Here is a 20,021-nt window from a genome sequence, read left to right as displayed (position 1 = left end):
GGACAGCCTTGTACCTTCTGGACTGGGGTAATACTTATTATACCTGTTCCTGCCATTTTTACTATACAGTCTCCTTAGGAACCTGTTCTGATCAGTGGATCTGAGTTATCTTTGTTTGTGTATTTACCTTAATAAAGACACTTTGCTTTACACTTCTGTTGCTCTTCGTGAATGCACTGGGATTCATAACAGACACAAAATTTTGACATGATTTTCTGATTGAGCAAATACAAATGTTACCAATTAGTCCATAGCTTAACGAATGGTGAGCATCAAGAAATAAAGAAAAAAAAGGGGGATGGGCAAGCTGGCCACTCGATCCCTTCCTGTATTTCCTAAACATATATTATTCCACATATGTTGTCTCCACTTTATGAAAAAGATTGCATCTATATAGGAAAAGTTGAGAGTCATATATATTTATTTTGATGATATTGACTTCAATTTTCAGTACCCCCATTACCATAAATCTTTATGCAAGAATGTGTTTTATGGTTTTATATTTTTTAAGATGATTTTTTATTTTGTAATATATCTTTTATATAGATGTTGATAGTAAATGGTCTTATTGCTTATCAGGAATCTGTGTGAATTCTGTCATATTTGTTTATTGTAATATTTTTTATTATATGTAAGTTAGTTTTCATCAATGATAAAACTGAGGTGATAGACACCTCTTGTTGTTTATTCTGGTCCCTTGTTCTTAATTTGTAGGCACTTTTCCCCCCCACCCATAAGGAGCTGACTCTCACTGTGTGGCTTTTTGAACTTGGAGTCTAGGAGAGTTGGTTTGGCATAAATCATACTTGCCTACTTTTAAGACCTCCCCTTCTGGAGATCCTGGTTATGTGCAGGAGGGGGTGTTGCCCCGTCCCCTGTTAAGTGCATTAAGTTAAATGCAGAAATCCACAGTATTGCATAGTGGGTGCAGGGGTTAATGATGCATCATTAAGCCCCGCCTCCACCAAAACCCAGGAGGATTCATACTCAGGGCCAGTGCAAGGTTGCTTGGCGCCCTAGGCAAAGCAACCTTGCCCTTAACACACTTGATATTTCTAAATTAAAAATAATAGCTCTTACCTCCTCCCGGCTGGCTGGCTGGCTTAGGCTGCAGTCCATATGTACTGATTTCTGACGCAGAATGCTGTCCAGGCTTCACTGCTGCCCAGGAGCAAACGCAGGATATCTAGAGCGGAGGATCCAAATGTTAGATTTCAGAAGAAGACAGACAAAAAAAATAAACTTGACATCACTCACCAGTTACCCACTGACTGGCATGTCCCTGACTGCCCAACAACTTTTTTCACATATGCTCATCTGCCCACTAGCTATTATCACATATGCCACCCCTTGCCCATCAGCTTTTGTCACAAATGCTAGCTGCATAACACTAGCTTTACTCACATGCCCCCTGGCCACCAGCTTATCTCTTACAAACACCACTGCCCAACTGTTTGCCCACCAGCTTCTCTTTAAAATGCCCCCATCCACCTTCTTTTCTCAAACATGCTCCCCTGCCAAACTGCTTTCCTCTTGCTTAATGGTTGAGCAACCATTTTTTTTTAGTATTTGCTCACTACTTGGCTTTCCTCGATAAAACTGTCTATTAATATATTCTATAGAGGTAATATTAAATATACTAACACATACAAATATATAGAGAAAGGATATCTAAATAATAAAGATAATCAAGACCGTTCTATATTTAATTGTATTTGTTAATGTATTCTGTAGATATAAAATTAGTTATAATAATAGAAAGCAACAGAGGAGTGCCAAATAGATGGCAAATACTAAAAAGCATAATTGGTTTCTCAACTCTCCTAGAGTGGCCCGCCATAATGAATTAAAGCGGTGCTTCATTATGCAATTTGCAGCCATGCATAAGGTTTGTCACCGGACTATTTTAATTCATACATCCCATGTTCTATAAATCTTTGGGATTTCTGAGTGTAATGACAGCTGGCTATTCGGAATGACTGCCTGTCAGCATGCGCTGCCATCGGAAAGCTGGATCTTCGGTTTTCAGGTAAGTCTGTTTAGATTGGATTCGTCTTTTCTTCAAATCGGAATTTTGGTGTAGGTGTGAAGCGTGTTGGGGTTCTCTTCCCCGGTAACATGTATCCAACCCAATGTTTTCTGTTGCATCCTCTTCTCCCTCCCATTTTTTGTAGCATCCTCTTCTTCTCCCCCCTCCCGTTCTCTCTTTGTAACATCTTCTTCTCACCCCCCTGGTTCTCTGTAGCATCCTCTTCTTACCCCATTTTCTATAGCATCCTCATGCCCCCATTTTCTGTAACATCATCTTCTCCACCTGTTTTCTGTAGCATCCTTTCCCCCCAATTTTCTGTAGCATTCTTCTCCATTTTTTTTCATCATCCACTTCCCACCATTTTCTGTAGCATCCCCTTTTCTCCCCCATTTTCTTTAGCATCCTCCTCTCCCTCCCTTTTCTGTAACATCCACTTCTCCCCCCTATTTTATTCTGTAGCATCCCCCCCCCCATTTTCTGTAGCATCCTCTTCTCTCCCCCCTTCTTTTCTGTAGCATCCTCTTCTCTCCCAGCCTGTATTCTGTAGCATCCTATTCTCTCCCCCCCCATTCTCTGTAGCATCCTCTTCCCCCTGTTCTCTGTAGAATCCTCTCCCCCATGTTCTCTGTCTGTTGCATCCTCTTCTACTCCCCCCTTCCGTTTTTTTGTCTGTAACATCCTCTTCTCACCCCCCTGGTTCTCTGTAGCATACTTTCACTAACCCCCATTTTCTGTAGCATTCTCTACCCCCCTGTTTTCTGTACTCACCTTCACTTCATTTTTCTTCCTTTCTCTTCTTGTCCATCCCTTGTTTCTTGCTGCCTTCTGCCTGATTCCTTTTGGCTCCTCTACAATGACAGCATCGTGACATCACAACGCTACCAGGAGCTGCGAGCCGGATAGATTTGAAAATATGGTGCTGCACTGTAGTAGCACCACACAGGTCTCCAGGAGCCGTATCTTGTGGGTGAGTGATCAGTCGGATCGCACTGTCTGCATGAATTTAACTAATTATTAATAATTATTGTCTTCTCGCCCACAGTGCCGCCCCTTAGAGGCTGGCACTCTAGGCAGCTTCCTAATGGTGGCACTGGCCCTGTGCCTATTTCTTCAGGAGTCTGGGAGCACTCCGCAAAATTCCAGAACCTCATGGAAATTCCAGGAGAGTAGTCAAGTATGACATAAATCAAGCATATTTACGTTAGTATTCAACAAGGACCGGAGGTAAAGAGACATTCTGTTGATGAATAAGGATCTAGGTACACTCTACTCTGACAGACAGCAGGATACGTGCAATACGTATGTGGAATATAAAGCCAAAAAGAACTCAGAGAAAAAAGAAAATCTATTCAATTAATGTCACCTGTTAATTACAAAACATTAAGAAATAAAAAAAAGTTTTATTTGTTTTCCCCCAAAAAATACATTTCTTAGTATATTATTATGACTACTTTACATAAATTCATTTTTACACTTACTCCTTGTTGCAAACACATTTTGTAGCTTGCATACACGACCGTCATCACTAGTAATTGGCACTTACACCAGACCTGTAGCTGGTTAAGTGGTATGACAGATAAACATATAGCTTTGCGAAGCCCAAAGCTTGAATCAGACGCTGCTGAATGCTTTAGAACTTGGCATGCCCTTACTGTACCTTGCCTCCGTGCATACACCCATTCTCCTTCTTGTTTTGCCTCTGAAATCATAGGCTGTAGTAAGGATCCTTTGCGCTCAAAGATGAATTGGATGTTGTAGTGTTCTCTGGTGTATGTTTTGTTTCTGGGCATGCACAGAATTTTATGCACAATACGGCACAAATTGGCATTTATGTGCCTTCCTTGATGAATCAGGACCAAAATATTTAAAAAATAGATAAAAATATAAAAATATATTTTAAAAGACGTGCCAATTGAAAAGATGATTTATTTAAATAAAAAAGCATTTTTTCATTGAATTTCTTCTGCTATCGCCATCCTGAGGATTGTGGCGCTACATTTACCATTGTGATCCTTGTTAAATTGACTTCCTCATGCACAAGACCCAAAGAATCTTTATACTGGTGGGGCCAAGTGTCGATAATAGTACTTCTATTTCCGGCGTTGACGCTTTGATAAGTCTGCCCCGTCATGACGGCCGGCTATTACACTATGATTTCTGGTGGTGACCCGTGAAAACAGAAGATAGGGCTTATCTCCAATTGATAAATAGAGCTCTATGTTATCTTCCCATTTCTTGGGTTTAATGGCAGAGCTTTAATGGAATAAGTCTTATGGGAAAGCTAATTGTATTGCACCGGACTCTTTCCTGTAATTTCTGAGGCTTGTACTTTTGCTATTTATAACAGAGTAATCATGATGGCATTTGGAGGTAGATAGTATTTAATGCAATTTTTTGAAGATTAGAAAATTACAAGCATGTGTTCTTGTATAATCAGTTTTATTAATATCAGAAATATCTGAAAAACAAAGTAATATGTATTCAAAATGTTTACCCTTTGCTTTAATTGTGCAAGTATAGTCATATCTGGAATGTCATAGACTATTTCATGTTTCCAAATATCATGTGGACAACTGGCATAGATGCTATTCATACTTGAGATAAACTTTGTCCTGTACATTATTCTGAAAGTTACAGCATGATTTATATAGTTCTAAATGCATACTATAGGGAAATTTGTTTTTGCTGTTGCACATTTATTTCAAAACTATGCCCTAGACAAAATAGTAAAGTAATGGTGTCTAGGAATGGTTGCCAACATTAGGTTACAATTTCATCAAACACTTCACTGCTGATAAAATAATTATTGATATTGTGTGCCACGTCTTTGGGACAGTCATAAGATACCACATAACTTGAACATTAGACATAGAAAAAAGGGAACATCCTATATTGCGTTCTGCTCCACTTATTAATTTTAACTTATGGCCCAAATAATCTATGTATTTTTAATACTATTGTTATCCTCTAATTATATGTATTTGTATGATTTTATGTAGCCCTTAGTGCCACCAACACAGTGCTCTATCATTGTGTGTTTCTTTTACTAGGCAACAGTGTTTATTTTAGCCATAGAGGTTTGAAACTGAAGGGGAGGTATAACATGTAAGCAAGTATGTTACACCGTTAAATGTTTTGTGCATGCCTCCCTATCCAACAACCAAATAATCTATTATATTTATTGATTAAATATTTGGACGAGAAACCAAGCAGCAAGAAAAAAGAAAATATACATAGAATTCACATAGAACTATTTCTATGCCAGCCCTGAACATTGCTGCCCTAGGAATGTGTCTAGTTTCCCTACACGGTAAAAAGAGCCCACTTAATTCTAGACAAATTGTGCGGATCTTAATAACTATACTGCTTTACCCCTATAATATCATAAGGCCAGCACCACAGATAAGACATATACAGAAAGGTTTACCTGAGTTTAATAGAAAATATGCATGTTGTATTAACACAAAGCAGACATCAACTATACTATTGGCAACAACATGCTATATAATGTATTATGGCAAAATATGTCCAGGAGATAAGATTTTCGTTTTTCTTTCTAATATATTGTTTGTCTAAGAGAAACCATACGTAGAAAATGATTACTAGTAAACCAATGTTTGTTTAGATAAGTATTGTATGCCCACATGTACGGTTAGATGCAAGGGTTACATGGTTGTACAGTTAGCATTGCTGCCTTACAGCTCTGGTGCCAAGGGTTCAGTTCTAACCACTGTCTGTTTTGATATTGTATATTCTCTGTGTGTTTGTGTGGGTTTCCTCCCAGAGTCCAAACACATACTAGTAGGTTATTCGGCTTCTGAGAAAATTAAACCTAGTTATGTGTGTTTGTGCAGTAGAGGAGTTAGACAGTAAGTGCCACTGTGGCAGGGACTAATGTGAATGATTAAACATGCTCTGTGAAATATGGTGGTGTTATATAAAGGATAAAAATAATAGCAAGAAAGCAATCATGGAATAGTATATATCTTTTATAGGTCATTATATTAGTATTCCATTTGCTCCCCAGGTTTCACTAGTCCATATGTTTGATATATAAAGGAAAATGACAGGCGTTTTAGTATTTCTCTTTTTAACATGCGTATTTTATAGCTGTTGGAGCTGTCTCCATAACTTGGTCCAATTGTAATGCACACTATTAGAAAAATATACATCTATATGGACCCTAATCAATTCCACTGTGAGTGTCCAAAAATAATGTTCAGGGAAATTCTTACTGTGTTATTCACTTGCAACCCTTCTGAGGCCCAAAGCCTCCCAGGGAAAACTGGACCCCATCTGTAAATGATGACCTGTTAAATATAGTAGTTATTTTTGGAAGCCTTGAATAATGCTTCAATTGATAGATACAATCACTTATGTTGTATTTGGATTAAATATATTTCTCTATTAGTATTGTATTTCCGTGAAACAGGTTGTGTTCTATACATGGATTCCAAACTATTTAACATAGCATATCTCTCCAGAGATATATGTATGTAATAGTAGATTTTTGGGCTAAAAAATGCCTGTTTTTTTCTATAGTAAAATAATACTTTTGGTGTCTGCAATATGAGTTATAAGGAGATATTTAACTAATGTGTATCCTAAATGTCATCTAGAGTTTTGCACTCCTATACGTTTTTCATTAGTATTTATTTTATATAATTTCCCTTTTAAGTAACGTGTAATAAAAGGCTTATGACAAAGAGAGAATAAAAATATACAATACAATTATACCTTAACCTATTATTTATCTAATGAATTTTTGACTTATAATGTCACAGCTGGCAACTTCCTGACAGGGTGCACATTTATCCCTAGTTTTTGAAATATGTATAGTAAAGGATTCCTGACAATGTCTTCGTAGGGGAAAACTTATTTCATTTTTCTGAAAGATTATTTGCATGATATGCACCAGAACCCGAAACCACCAAAGTTATATGGGCAAATCATCACTCATGAAACAGTTCTTGCCTTTCATGCCTAATAGTTAACCTGTTCAGACAAATATATATATATATCTATAATATAAATGTCTAGTGGCGTGTGTTAGTCTGTGTGTGTGTGGAAAATATAAAACCAAGCTGCAGCGCCACCTGCTGGGCGGAGTTATGCACTGACCTACTAAATTCTTAGTATGTGTGGGAAAAAAAATTCAGAAAGGGCTGAAATTTGGTATACTAAGATGTTTTTAATTTGTTAATTTAATTTGTTAATTGTTAAAAGTGTTTATAAAGATTTAAAAATATATATATATACATTTCTTGAAGGAGAAGTGACAGTTGGGAGTGGTTGGTGGTTGCTGGGGGTGACAATGGGGAGTGGTTGGTGGTTGAGGCCTGGGCTAGGCCCAAATGCATGACAAGAACCTTTTTAACACCTTAAGTAGCTTGATTTGACTAGAATGCATGAGTATAATGCACGAGTTAACTTGTATGTATGTGTATATATATATATATATATATATATATATATATATATATATATATATTGTATATACCTCCCAACATTTATCCAAGTACAAATCGCGACAAATTGCACACGCATCCAAAAAAAGGGCGGAGGATCATGCTACATTTAGAATGTGTAATGTCACCTAGGGGCATACCTAGTGCTTTCAAATCACTAAGCCATCCCTGACCACCCTCACCTGCCTCCAAAAGACATTTGTCATGATGTGTGAGGACATACCTCCCAACTTTGGGACAGAGGTGTCAACTGGCAAGATGGTAGTACAGTCCCCTCAAATCAGGACTGTCCCATTTAAATTGGGACAGTTGTGAGGCATGTATATAGTGATTGGTCCAGTGACCTAAAACGGTGCTCCTGCATGCTCCCGGGAATGGCTTTTGGACTGGGGGCTCTGTGACAATACTAAAAACCATATTGGATTGTTCCTCTTGATCTTGGACACAGCATTCAAAGTATACTATACAAATTTCGATATGTTACCAAACAATGTCAATAAATATCCCCATAAATTAGACGAGCTCTGGTACAGAAGATGCATTGAATAAGAATGTCTTATGATCCAAGTTACAAAATTATCCAGATGACTCAAATTCAATTTTTAAAGATAAATTATTTGTGAAAAGGCTCAGTTCGAATTCATATCAGACATTCACCACTGGCTAATGAAGAACTGATCACTTCTCAGTCTTGGACCTAAATGTTGTGTTACATTGAAAAAGACATTTTGATGTATTTTCTCATTATCAACCAGATTTCTTATCCAGTTAAGGTTTGCATATGTTAATAGATCTCCAAAGGTGGATAATTGTTTAAGGTAGAAACAAATTTACAGTATTAAAAACATTTATTTCTTCTATTTGTTGGTTTTAATTGTTGGGAGAAGTCTAATAATGGCTAAAATGAAAATGTTACAATTTACTGCATTAATATAACTGTTCGGTTAACTTAACAGACTTTGCTGGTCCAGACAACAGAATTGCAGAATTGGATCCATGACATATGCACTCTGTCCATTGTATATTTAGCCTACAATCTGCCTACTGTGCTTTTAATTGCTTTTCATTACAATTTTTTTACAGGTTGCACACAATGGCCTTATTCTTGAGATGGACCATCCAACAGCAGGGAAGATATCAGTACCAGGTCAGCTTGTAAACTATTTTATGTTATATTTTAGTTGCTTATTTCAAATTTGTACTTGCCTTTACATTTGTATGATCTGACTGTTACCATATGTTCTGTATAAGTATTTGGAATATGAATTACTTTGATGATCAGCAAGCCTACTCTGGCATGGCATGGTGGCTGGGGGTTAGTTAACAACACTGATCTTGCAATGATGATGCTGTAGTTAGATTCTTCATGTGACAGAGAAGTGTGGGATTAACCTTCACATTCATCCGCGCCTGTCTTGCAGATATTGAAGAATACAGGTTCCATATGTGCTGAGCAGTAAATAATTACTATAATTCGGAATTCAGTTTATTGAGGTGATAGATACATTATGGGTCTCATTTAGATTTTGATGCAGGGGGGGACCCAGCAATACTTGTGGCTTGCCCCCCTCTGAGGCTCCTGTGAGAGATCCCCCAAATTGCTGGGGCTCCCAAATCACTCCTGACTCTACTACTGTGCTCTAAAAAGAACATGCTCAGAAGAGCCCCCCTGTCAGATCTTTTCAGAGCAGAATGGGGGGCCCAGGAGTTAGGCTTGCATTGCTGAGTCCCTACCCAAACTTTTCTATGGGGCTCTGAGATGCAGAATTTTGCCCTTGCTGGTCAACCTTATATTACTTTGTTTCTCTTTCTGATTACCTTTGTATAAGCTTGTTCTGAATTGTTTTGAAAGCTTCATGATTTTCCTGGGTGAATTTTTGCATAAAACAGAGTACATGCCACAGGAATCTTACAACATAATATATATATATATATATATCACAATCTATTTTCTCCTGATGAAGTCTGCTGTTGTAGACGAAACGCGTTGAGAGTACTTGCTGTGTTACTGCTGGTCTATGCATATTGAAAGATGGTCCTGTCCAGAGAGGCTTAATACCTGCTACTAGACATCTTTGTCATTTGAGGACCTCTTTGCCTAAAGAGAATGTGACCTGATCGTGCTGTCTATGGGACATCATTCCAGATAAGCGGAAAAGTTTTTATTTCTGGTACGCATACATCTATATACATGTGGATTTGGTGACCCTTAATTCATGCTCAGGGACTTGTTATTGATAATACACTGGTCCTATGTCGTGGAATTTCCATGTTTGATACGTATACACCCCTATCACTTACACCTGGGTGATATATATATATTTTTTGGTCTCTGGTTTCCTCATCATTGGTGCTCAAGTCCCACTGTGGATTCGTGTATGACTCCATTTGCATTATTGTACTACACTATTGTGCGCCTCCTCCTCCATCTTTTTTCTACATATATATATATATATATATATATATATATATATAAAAGGCTTGCCTTGTTCCCATAGTGCATCCTCGTGCCAACTCTTCCCCAGCTAAACGACGCACACGCACCCATCCCTCCACATTATGTAAAAGAAAATGTGGCTCAACAGACCAGGCCACATTCTTCCATTGCTCCATGGTCCATTTCTGTGCCCATTGCAGGCACTTTCATCAGTGGACAAGGGTTATGATTGGCACTCTGACCGGTCTGCAGCTATGATGCATTGTGTGTACTGACACCTCTCTATCATAGCCAGCATTATCTGTTCCTGCAATTTGTACTATTGTAGCTCTTCTGTGGGATTGAACCAGACAGGCTAGCCTTCACTACCCACACGCATTAATGAGCCATGGGCACATATGACCCTGTCGCTAATTCATGGATGTCATTTCTTGGACTACTTTCGGTAGGTACTAACTACTGCATACCATGAACACCCCACAAGACCTGCCGTTTTGGAGATGCTCTGACCCAGTGGTCTAGCCATCACAATTTGTCTCTTGTCAAAGTCGCTCAGATCCTTGCCATTTATCCTGTTTCCAACACATCAACTTCAAGAACTGACTATTAACTAGATGCCTAATATATCCTACCACTCGGCAGGTGCCACTACAATGAGATAATCAATGTTATTTATTTCACTTGTCAGTGGTTTTAGTGTTGTGGCTGATCGATGTTGCCAGAAAAGAAGCACAAAAAAATTAAAGAACAACTTACCCGTCTGTCACTTACTAAACACAAGTCGTTCCTGACTTTCAAACTATAAAAGAAAATAGGTATAGTTTACTCACAACAAGCATCAGACTTTCTCTTATAGAGACTCTGCAGTCCCTTCCCCCAGGCAGGGCAGTGAGTATATCTAGTCTGACTGCTTTTTAACACCCTTCCACAGGTGCAAGTGCTAATCAGCCAATCTTTAGCCTGGAGGCCCAAAGGATCTGAAATGGGCTGAAATGGGCCTAATGGATGGAGCCCGTCCTCACTCTCCATTCATAAACCCAGGAACCCTTTACCAGTTTTTACCAAAGGACAATATCCCTTAGCAAGCCATTTAAATAAGACAAAAAGAATCCTGGGGTTTTAAAACATCTAGGTCAGAAACCTGGGACAAACATACCTGCCCAAAAACACTATTCTGCTTTCTGGCTTTTATTTGCATACATCCATGTTTATGGAACATGATCAGTCACCGGTTTAAAGTAAATACTTAAGAGGTAATATTTTAGGGTGTCTAATGCCCACTTAATGGCCATTGCTTCCTTTTCCACAATGTCATTTCTTGGACCACTACACAAGACCTGCCATTTTGCAGATGCTCTGACCCAGTCGTCTAGCCATCACAATTTGGCATTTGTCAAAATTGCTGTCACGGTTTCTGAGTCAGGATGGGCCTCGAAGTCTGTTAAGGTAGCTACTACCCCTAAAGAGGTGTGGAGTCTAACGGAAGAGAGGTTTTCACCAAAGATCCCCGCAAGGGGATATGGTCTTAGCGACTCTCTAACCGCAGGTCACGGTCCTCTAGGGGGGCGATTAGCAAAACTAGATGAATGGTCAGGAGATAAAGATGGCAATGCGGATATGTCAGAGCGCTGAGGTGGGTCCAACAGGTAAGTGGTAGTTTAGATAACAAGAGAGAGCATCAGTCTATGGGGTGCTGCTGCAGCAAGTTTCTGGTGAACAGGATGGCCCTGGAGTAGGATCGGAGGAGAGGCACAACGGTTCACAGAGAGACAGCAGCGTCTAGACCGCAGAGAGGATGAGTCAGGTATGCAGGATTATGAAGCGCTGAGGTCCTGATGAGCTGAAACCCTGGAGCAGGATCAGAGGAGATGCGCAACAATCTGCAGAGTGGCAGCAGTGTCTTGACTGCGGAGGTGATACAGGAGTACACACAAGAGAGCAAAAGGCTGCAAGCTGGTAAAGCACTTAGGTCCTGATGAGCTGGAAGCCCTGGAGCAGAATCAGTGATGATGCACAAGGATCTACAGAGTGGCAGCAGTGTCTTGACTGTGGAGGTGATACAGGAGTACACAGGAGTGCAACAGGCTGCAGGATGGTGAAGCACTGGGGTCCTGGTGAGCTGGAAGCCCTGGAGCAGAATCAGAGATGATGCACAACGATCTGCAGTGTGGTTGCTGAATCCAACGAATAGTGAGGTGGAAGCAATAAACATGAGCCAGAGGAGGAAACGTCCTAACAGGTAAGGAGACCTGAAGATCTGGCACCTTATTAGGGAGTTATTTGCTTTAAATAGACAGAGCTGACAGGCAGTTAGCCAATTAAGTGAATGCAGAAAGTTCTGAAAATACCAGATGTGTATTATTATTATTAATTTTTATTTATAAGGCACCACAAAGTATTCATAGCGCCGTACAAGGACAGACAATGGCACAGTACAAGGTGAAACAGCACAGTACAAGTAACAGTAAGCACTATAACTCTGGGGGCTCAAGGCACAGCTAGAAAGAGAGGGAGTGGAAAAATCAGTACAGGCAGGTAACTTGGGCCCAAGAGGGTTGGCACAGATGACAGGTTAAGAGCCACTGAGGAGAGCGGGGAGAAGAGAGAGGAGACAGAGGGCAGAGGGATCGAGAGGAGGTGAGCTAAGTAGCTGGAGAGCGCCGTTAAAAGTGATGAAAACAGGAGGTAGGAGAGCCCTGCTCAAAGGAGCGTACAATCTAAGGTGTACATGCTCATTTCAGACCAGCAAAAGAAAACAGGGAGTGAAAACCAAGGGAAACAGGTCCAAACAGCGACCAGAATGAAAGGTTAACTGGTGCGATGTGTGACAGTCGCTCATATCCTTAGGCTTGCCCATTTTTCCAACTTTCAACACATCAATTTCAAAAACTGACTGTTCATTTGCTGACTAATATATCCAAGCCCTTGACAGGTCCCATAGTAACGAGATAATCAATGTTGTTCACTTCATTTGCTAATCCTGAGGCTCGTTGCTGTAGCCTGTCTGGGCATTTAGTATGCTAGAGATATTGGCGAATGATATGTTGGAGATGATAGCGAATATTAGAGATGATGGCAAATTGTTTCTTCCACACTTCTTCCACAGTGTCCCTAGCAGTCCCCTCCTGGTGATTATGTTGTTATTATTTTATGACAGAACCAATATATATATATAATGCTTTGGGAGGAACCTGTCTGAACCTGCATGACAAGCTGCAACACTCTATGACGTTCAGTTGATTGTGAGTCGCCATTTAGTTTGGTTCTGTTTTTTGTAGAGTGCTGAAAAAATGCTAAATTTAAAAGTTGAACGTGTCAATTTGATATTTTTAGTAGAATTGCACAAAACACCAACAGAATGTTTTCAAATGCTTACTACGACCTATGGAAATGACTGCCTGTCTTGTGCAAGTGTGTTTGAGAGGCAGAAAAGATTTAGCGAGGGACGTGAGAATGTCGAAGATGTTGAACGCCCTGAACGACCTTGCACTTCAAGAACCGAAGAAAATGTAGAAAAAATCAGTCAGATTGTTCGAAAAGACTGCCGACTCAGTGTTCGAATGTTAGCTGATTCCATGAACATTGACAATGACACCGTATGGAAAATTTTGCGTGACGAAAGCTTGTGCAAAGATAGCCCCAAGGGTTCTCACACCAGAGCAAAAAGAACGTTGCAAGAAATGTTGTGTTGACATTCTGCAGCAGCTTGACACAGATCCAAACCTGTTTCATAAAGTAATCACTTGTGATGAGACCTGGATCTTCCAGTACGATCCTGAAACCAAAAGACAGTCAATGCACTGGAAAACACCGTCATTACCAAGAATGAAAAAAGCTTGTCCAAGCAAGTCAAAATTCACAGCATTGCTCATTGTTTATTTTGATATCAAAGGTGTAAGTTTGAAAGAATGGGTTCCAGAAAGCACAACAGTTAATCAGCCTTATTATAAGGAAGTTTTGCAAAAGGTGAGAGAAAGTGTCAGAAAGAAACGGCTCCCACTGTGGAAAAATGGTTTCTTTCTTAACCTGGACAATGCGCCTGCTCACGCAGCACTTTCTGTGAAGCAGTTTTTGACCGACAAACACATTACTACACTTGAACATCCTCCATTTTTGCGATTTTTATCTTTTCCCAAAAGTTAAATCAGTGATTAAAAGGACACATTTTGAGTCAGTTGATGCTGTAAAGAAGAAAACGGCAGATATATTAAAACAAGTGACAGAAATTGATTTGCTCCACGCTGTCGACCAGTGGAAAACAAGACAATAGCGATGTATTAGTGCAAATGGGGAGTATATTGAAGGGGACAAATATCAAATTTGTAATGCCAATAAATAAAGGTGAGTTATTTAATCAGTATCATTATTTAAGAGACATACTTTGTGTGTATATATATATATATATATATATATATCTATATCTATATCTATATCTATATCTATATATATATATATATATATATAGATATATATGTGTTTGTGTGTGTGTGTGTGTGTGTGTGTGTGTGTGTGCGTGTGTGTGTTTGAGCGAGAGAAGAGAAAAGAGAAAAGCCAGATGGTGGCAGGATGTTAAGTATGTTTGCTTTTAGCAACAAGGGTCTATTATGACACTTAACAATAATGTGATTTTAGGCTTAAAATAATGCACTAATTATTCAAATTCCAGTTCATATTTCTATCATATATATCAATGTTTGCACACATATATACGCTCTTAAACACAACTGTAGACACACAGACACATCTGGAACTTATTGGCAATCTGGGATTTGGCTATTGAGTTTTTTATACAGGTAGAAAAGCTTTTTGGTTCCAATGGGAACTTGTAATCATGCTACATACATTACTTAATCTATCTTTGAGAAAGAGTATACCCCTTATGGGACATATGCAAAGTGCAAGATGAGGGAGTTGAAAGAAATGTCCAAGGATATGTCAGGGAAAACTACAAATTAAGCTACACAGTACAGGTAAAACATACTATAAATTTTAAATTACATTTAACAATGAAACACCATACACGCCACCAAAGAATGGGATTTAGCGTCCAAACTGGAACTAGATTTGCAACTGTGAAACATCATTTCACATTGAGGAAATGGGAAGCTACACTATTAAATCCTTTAGGATATGCATTGAATTGAAAACAACGTTCAAGTAATATACCCATTAAGAATTTTAATTCTATTTAATAGTAATAGTACTAGACTTGGATTCAGATTTTTAACTCCCTTGGCTTTTTTTCTGTATGATTATAGTCTGGGTCTGATTATACCAGCACTATACCACTTATCGGCAGCAGGGCTTACCTCCGGTGATAACAGTGCTTTTAGTAGCGTGGCCACTTGATAGATAGGGCAAAGCCCTTTATCCAACAAAAACAACTATATTCCTCGAAGAGGTCATTTTCTCCATTTAATCAGTAGATCACATTGTCTGTTATCAGGCATTTTCTGGTGATTTGATTATGGAAAAAATGGTTGATTGTCTGCATACACCTGGTGCATCCACCTAGTGAGAGTTCAAATATACAGGGTGTTCAATCAAATATAGATATAATCAAAAAGATTGAATTCGCTATATCTCTGCAACCACGAACCATGGATGAAAATCTTACCATTTGAAAGGGCATAGAGTTTCAAATGACAACTACTAGATGCCTCTCCCAGCACGCCAACAGCCCCTAGCCTCAGTCGTTCGCAAGAAGGCGACGCTGTAACAAAAGGCCTATTGCGTTCAGCAGTTCGGCAAGACTGAATCTGTGATTGCGGTGCAGAGTGCATTCAACGGCATGAGGAAACCATGTTCTCCCTGTGTTTTTGCGTAAGTTTCCTCCGGGTGTTTTTGATAACTCATTAAACCGTTTGTGTGAAAATTTTTGTGTAACATGCTGTCATCGTGAAATATATTGCTTTGGAATTGGGTCCATCTTTTTGAAACACCCTGTATATATATATATATATATTATTATTATTATTATTATTCATTTATATTTATATGGCGCCACTAGGTGTCTGTAGCGCCGTACAGGGACAAACGAAATTACAATACGAGGTGAGACAGCACAGTACAGTAAACAATAAGCACAGTAACTCAGTGAGCTCAAAGCACAGCTAGAGGGGGTGGGGAGGGGAGAGGGGAAGGCCCCGCATACGGTGGAGCCCAAGAGGGAGGGCACGGATGACAGGGAAATCCCCAGAGGGGAGACGGGGGAAGAGGGTCCTCGAGGAGGAGGGCTAGGTAGCTGGAGAGCAGAGTTAAAAGTGATGAAGACAGGAGGAGAGATGACCCTGCTCAAAGGAGCGTACAATCTAAGGGGTGGGGTAGACAGACAGAGAGACACGGGGGAGGGAGAGAAGGAGGAAAAGGAGGATAAGGATAAGGGAAGGGGGATGAAGGGGAAGAGGCAGAAGATAAGGTAGGAAGTTAAGTGGGAAACTGGAAGGCTTTAAGAAAAAGGTGGGTTTTTAGAGCCCGTTTGAAACTGGACAGATTAGGGGAAGTTCTGATAGAGGGAGGGAGCTTGTTCCAATGGAGGGGGACAGCACGGGCGAAGTCTTGGATACGCACATGGGAGGAGGTGATCAGGGGGGAAGAGAGTCGACGGTCATTGGCAGATCGGAGAGGGCAGCATGGAGTATGAATAGAGAGGAGGGTGGAGATGTATGGTGCAGCGGAGTTGGCGAGGGCCTTGTATGTAAGAGTGAGAATATATATGTATATATGTATATGTGTATGTGTATATATATATATATATATATATATATATATGGGGTATCAGTAAGTAACACTTGACTGTAAAGGGCGAGAATCTTTGCCTTATATGTCAAGGGCTCTGTGCAGGCAGTAAGTTTCTCTGGTTCTCGTTGTAATATCTTAACCATGCAGAGCATTGGGAAGTCTTTTTAACAAGGATTGTGGGTGTACAGGTAGTGCCACAATCCTTCTTCAGTTGTCACTGTGTCATGATAGCGATAACAGAATAAAAACAATGAAAAAAATGCTCAGTCTGTGAGTAAAGCAGTTTTTCAACGATCAATATTTTAAAATATTTATTTGACATATTTTATTACTTTTTTAACAATTATTTTCACATTTAAAACAAATAAAAATGCTGGTGACTTTCAGTGCCACTGCGCATGTGTGAACACGCTAGCATGCGCTTATCTCTGCAGATTGGCCCGGGCTGAGGCAACGTCGTCTTTATTGCCGCATTTTAATAAACAAACTCCTTGGTCTTTTATCTAGAAACCAATCCTCTAGAAAGCTCTGAAAATCAAAAACCAGAAAAAAAGGTAATTGCTGCCATTCAGTCATAAAGACAGACCTGATCATCAAGCATTTATTTTTACGGGTACTGTGAGGAGCACTGCTAAACTATTTAATGACGAGAGAAATGCCAGGGACAGGTCTGGGTGCTATATTTTCTTGTCTTGTCTTGGTTCTATACTTTCACAGTTTGTAGAAAGAACACCTGATTTTATATTAATAATAAAAATAATTTGATGCTGACCATGTTCCTTTTAGTTAAATGCATGACAATAGTGATAACATTTCCAATGTGACTCCTTAGCACCTTATTTGCAACCATTTATGTTTGACATAAAATACAGATCAGGCCTATCCAGTGCAAATGCAGTGGAATTAGCCAATTAGCAGTGGAATTATCTAGAGATCATTGTGATATCCTATAGTACAATGTTGTACACTGCAGAGGGGGAGTAGATCTGGTGTAATCAGTTGACCAACCTGCTCGATTTAAAACCCTAATTCCCATTTTATCCACCAATCTGACACAGAACTTTCTCTTGCCTGTCCTGATATTTCATACATCTGCTCCAACTGTACCACTGTACCAAAGGTACACACACACATATATATTTAAAGATATTTATATATACAGTTGGTGCTACAATTAATCACTTAATCTGTACTTCTCAGAACACCTGTATACTGCAATATTTAAAGTATTGATGTTTATTTTTTAAATCATGGCAGCCAGCTTTTTTTTCTTTTCTTCCAGTCATCTATACTATTTGTGGAAATAAATTGCTGAGCTTGTAATGTCTAGCACACTCAAAATATGCCATGTTTCACAAACCAAACTAATTGGCTACTGGGGATATAATAATCCACTTATCCATTTCCTTTTTACACTTTTGGAAAACTAGCCCTTGTGCTCTTTATTTGTTGTGGTTACAAAGCACACTAAAGGTAATTGCTGTTCATTAGTCTGATAGAGATCTTTTCTAATGAATACATTTCACGTACTGAAAAATAAACCATAGTTTAGATTGCTATCACACACTTAAACACTGGACTAATTGACCACTTATGTCATTATCCTAATGTCCGTCAATCAAATTCTTTATCAGATGGATACTGAAGAAAGAAAAACAATTGATTTTATCTGACCCCTTATAAATCTGTTCAGTTTCCCCAAGCTTTTGCCTGGAAGTAATTAGCTGTGTCTATAACATTAATGGAAATCTCGTGTCTAGTGTGGGATAGAACAAGAGTAACCTAGAAGTGATGAGCTTGCAGCATAAGCATTGTGCTAATAATATTTTGTTTTGGATTTTTAAATGGAAGACACTATCCTTCTCAGCTAGAGAACTGAAAATATTAATGTGTTGATAGCTGGAAGGGAGGGAAGTGATTGGTTTGGTCAAGGTCACATGAAGTCAAGACCGATATTCTAGGTCACCAGCAAGTCACGCATTGTTCTCTCCAAATTTATCCTTGTAAATACATTAGATTAATGACAGCAAATGTAGTTGACCTGTTTTAAATTGGCCTTGTTGATAGAATCATTTGACACTGCTTTTCACTGTAGCATGATGGTGTCCAAGTTTATTGGGAATAATTTTGTATGTCTTCATATTGTCTACTGTACGCTAGATTCATTAAACGTGCCATGCTGGTAATACATTTTCTTCAAGTTTAATGAAGAGTATGGTGTTTTACAACTTCAGAAATTGATGGGTCAGGACTTTCATTTCCAATGTGTTCTAATTCTAATATGTGCAATGATTCCTATTTAACTTATATGCTGAAAGAAACTAAATAATGGGCTGGTGCCACAATCTAATTGTATGTATGTATGTTATAACTGGTAACACAAGTAGAGGCCATCAGATGTAAACATTTAGAAAATAATAGGTGATATACTAAGCCTTTAGTTCAGGGGCATTGCTATCCATGGCTAGCACATGTGGCAATGTTGTTAAATAAGCACATATCATTTTTATTTTAATAAATAAAAAATCATGCAATTTTTCTAATGCTATTGGACTTTTCAAAGCTTGGAAATGTTCGTTGTAGTCCCCAATCTAGCACCACTGACTGCACTGTATCCTAAAAATATAAATTATATGCACATATTGAGAATTTATGAGTATAAAAATCCTGTAATTATTAAATATGATCTTGCTCTCATGGTGGTTCTCTATTTATAAACCCTTTCCCCTATGAAGCCCTCCTTTTTGGCTCAGGAGTAAGCTCAGGTGCCTCAGGCCTGTGAAGAGGATTAAGAGGACACAAACATTCTCATTGAGTAATCTCGTGAGTCCTTTAATAAGGATTGACAAGATATAAGTGTGCAACCAGATGTTAGATAGTTACATGTTAAACCATCGGATGTCAGCAATTTTATTGTTATCCAGGAATCCTTACTCAGATTTTGCGAGGATTTTGCATAACAAGAATCCCACATTACTTCAAAATTAAGTTAATTCTTTGCAGGTCACTGGGGCACTGGTAAGGTGTGACAGAGCTTTGAGCTCCCACCTCCACTGGCATAAATTGCCAGAAAAGGCCTCAACGGTGCTTCAAGATAACAATGCTACAAGATCAAAATGCAAAAACCAAAGGCTTCTCCTTTGAAGAGATTTCTTTCTCCGCTGCTAATCAACTGTTTTCCTACCATAGGAACATAATGGTTGGTCAGAGAGTATATGAACCACTGTCTACAAAGTACAACAGTAGAATTATAAGAGAAAAGTCTGACAAGGATGCAATGGGCTTAATTTGTTGTGAAACACTCAGAAATGCTATTCTGGCATATATTGTGGCCCCATAACCT

The 20,021-nt window shown here is 39.0% G+C and overlaps 1 protein-coding gene across 1 annotated transcript in view; it reads left to right on the top strand.

The window, feature by feature from the left end:
* Positions 1-20,021, top strand: part of SUGCT (succinyl-CoA:glutarate-CoA transferase) — a 732,650-nt gene that overhangs the window by 590,996 nt on the left and 121,633 nt on the right. The window contains exon 13 of the mRNA XM_075211279.1: positions 8,584-8,647. Coding sequence (XP_075067380.1) covers positions 8,584-8,647 — 64 coding nt within the window. The remainder of the gene's footprint in view (positions 1-8,583; positions 8,648-20,021) is intronic.

The sequence above is a fragment of the Mixophyes fleayi genome, chromosome 5 (genome assembly GCF_038048845.1).
Source record: "Mixophyes fleayi isolate aMixFle1 chromosome 5, aMixFle1.hap1, whole genome shotgun sequence".
NCBI lineage: Eukaryota > Metazoa > Chordata > Amphibia > Anura > Limnodynastidae > Mixophyes > Mixophyes fleayi.
Note: the sequence above shows the minus strand (reverse complement) of the source record. Positions and strands in the feature narration are given on the sequence as shown.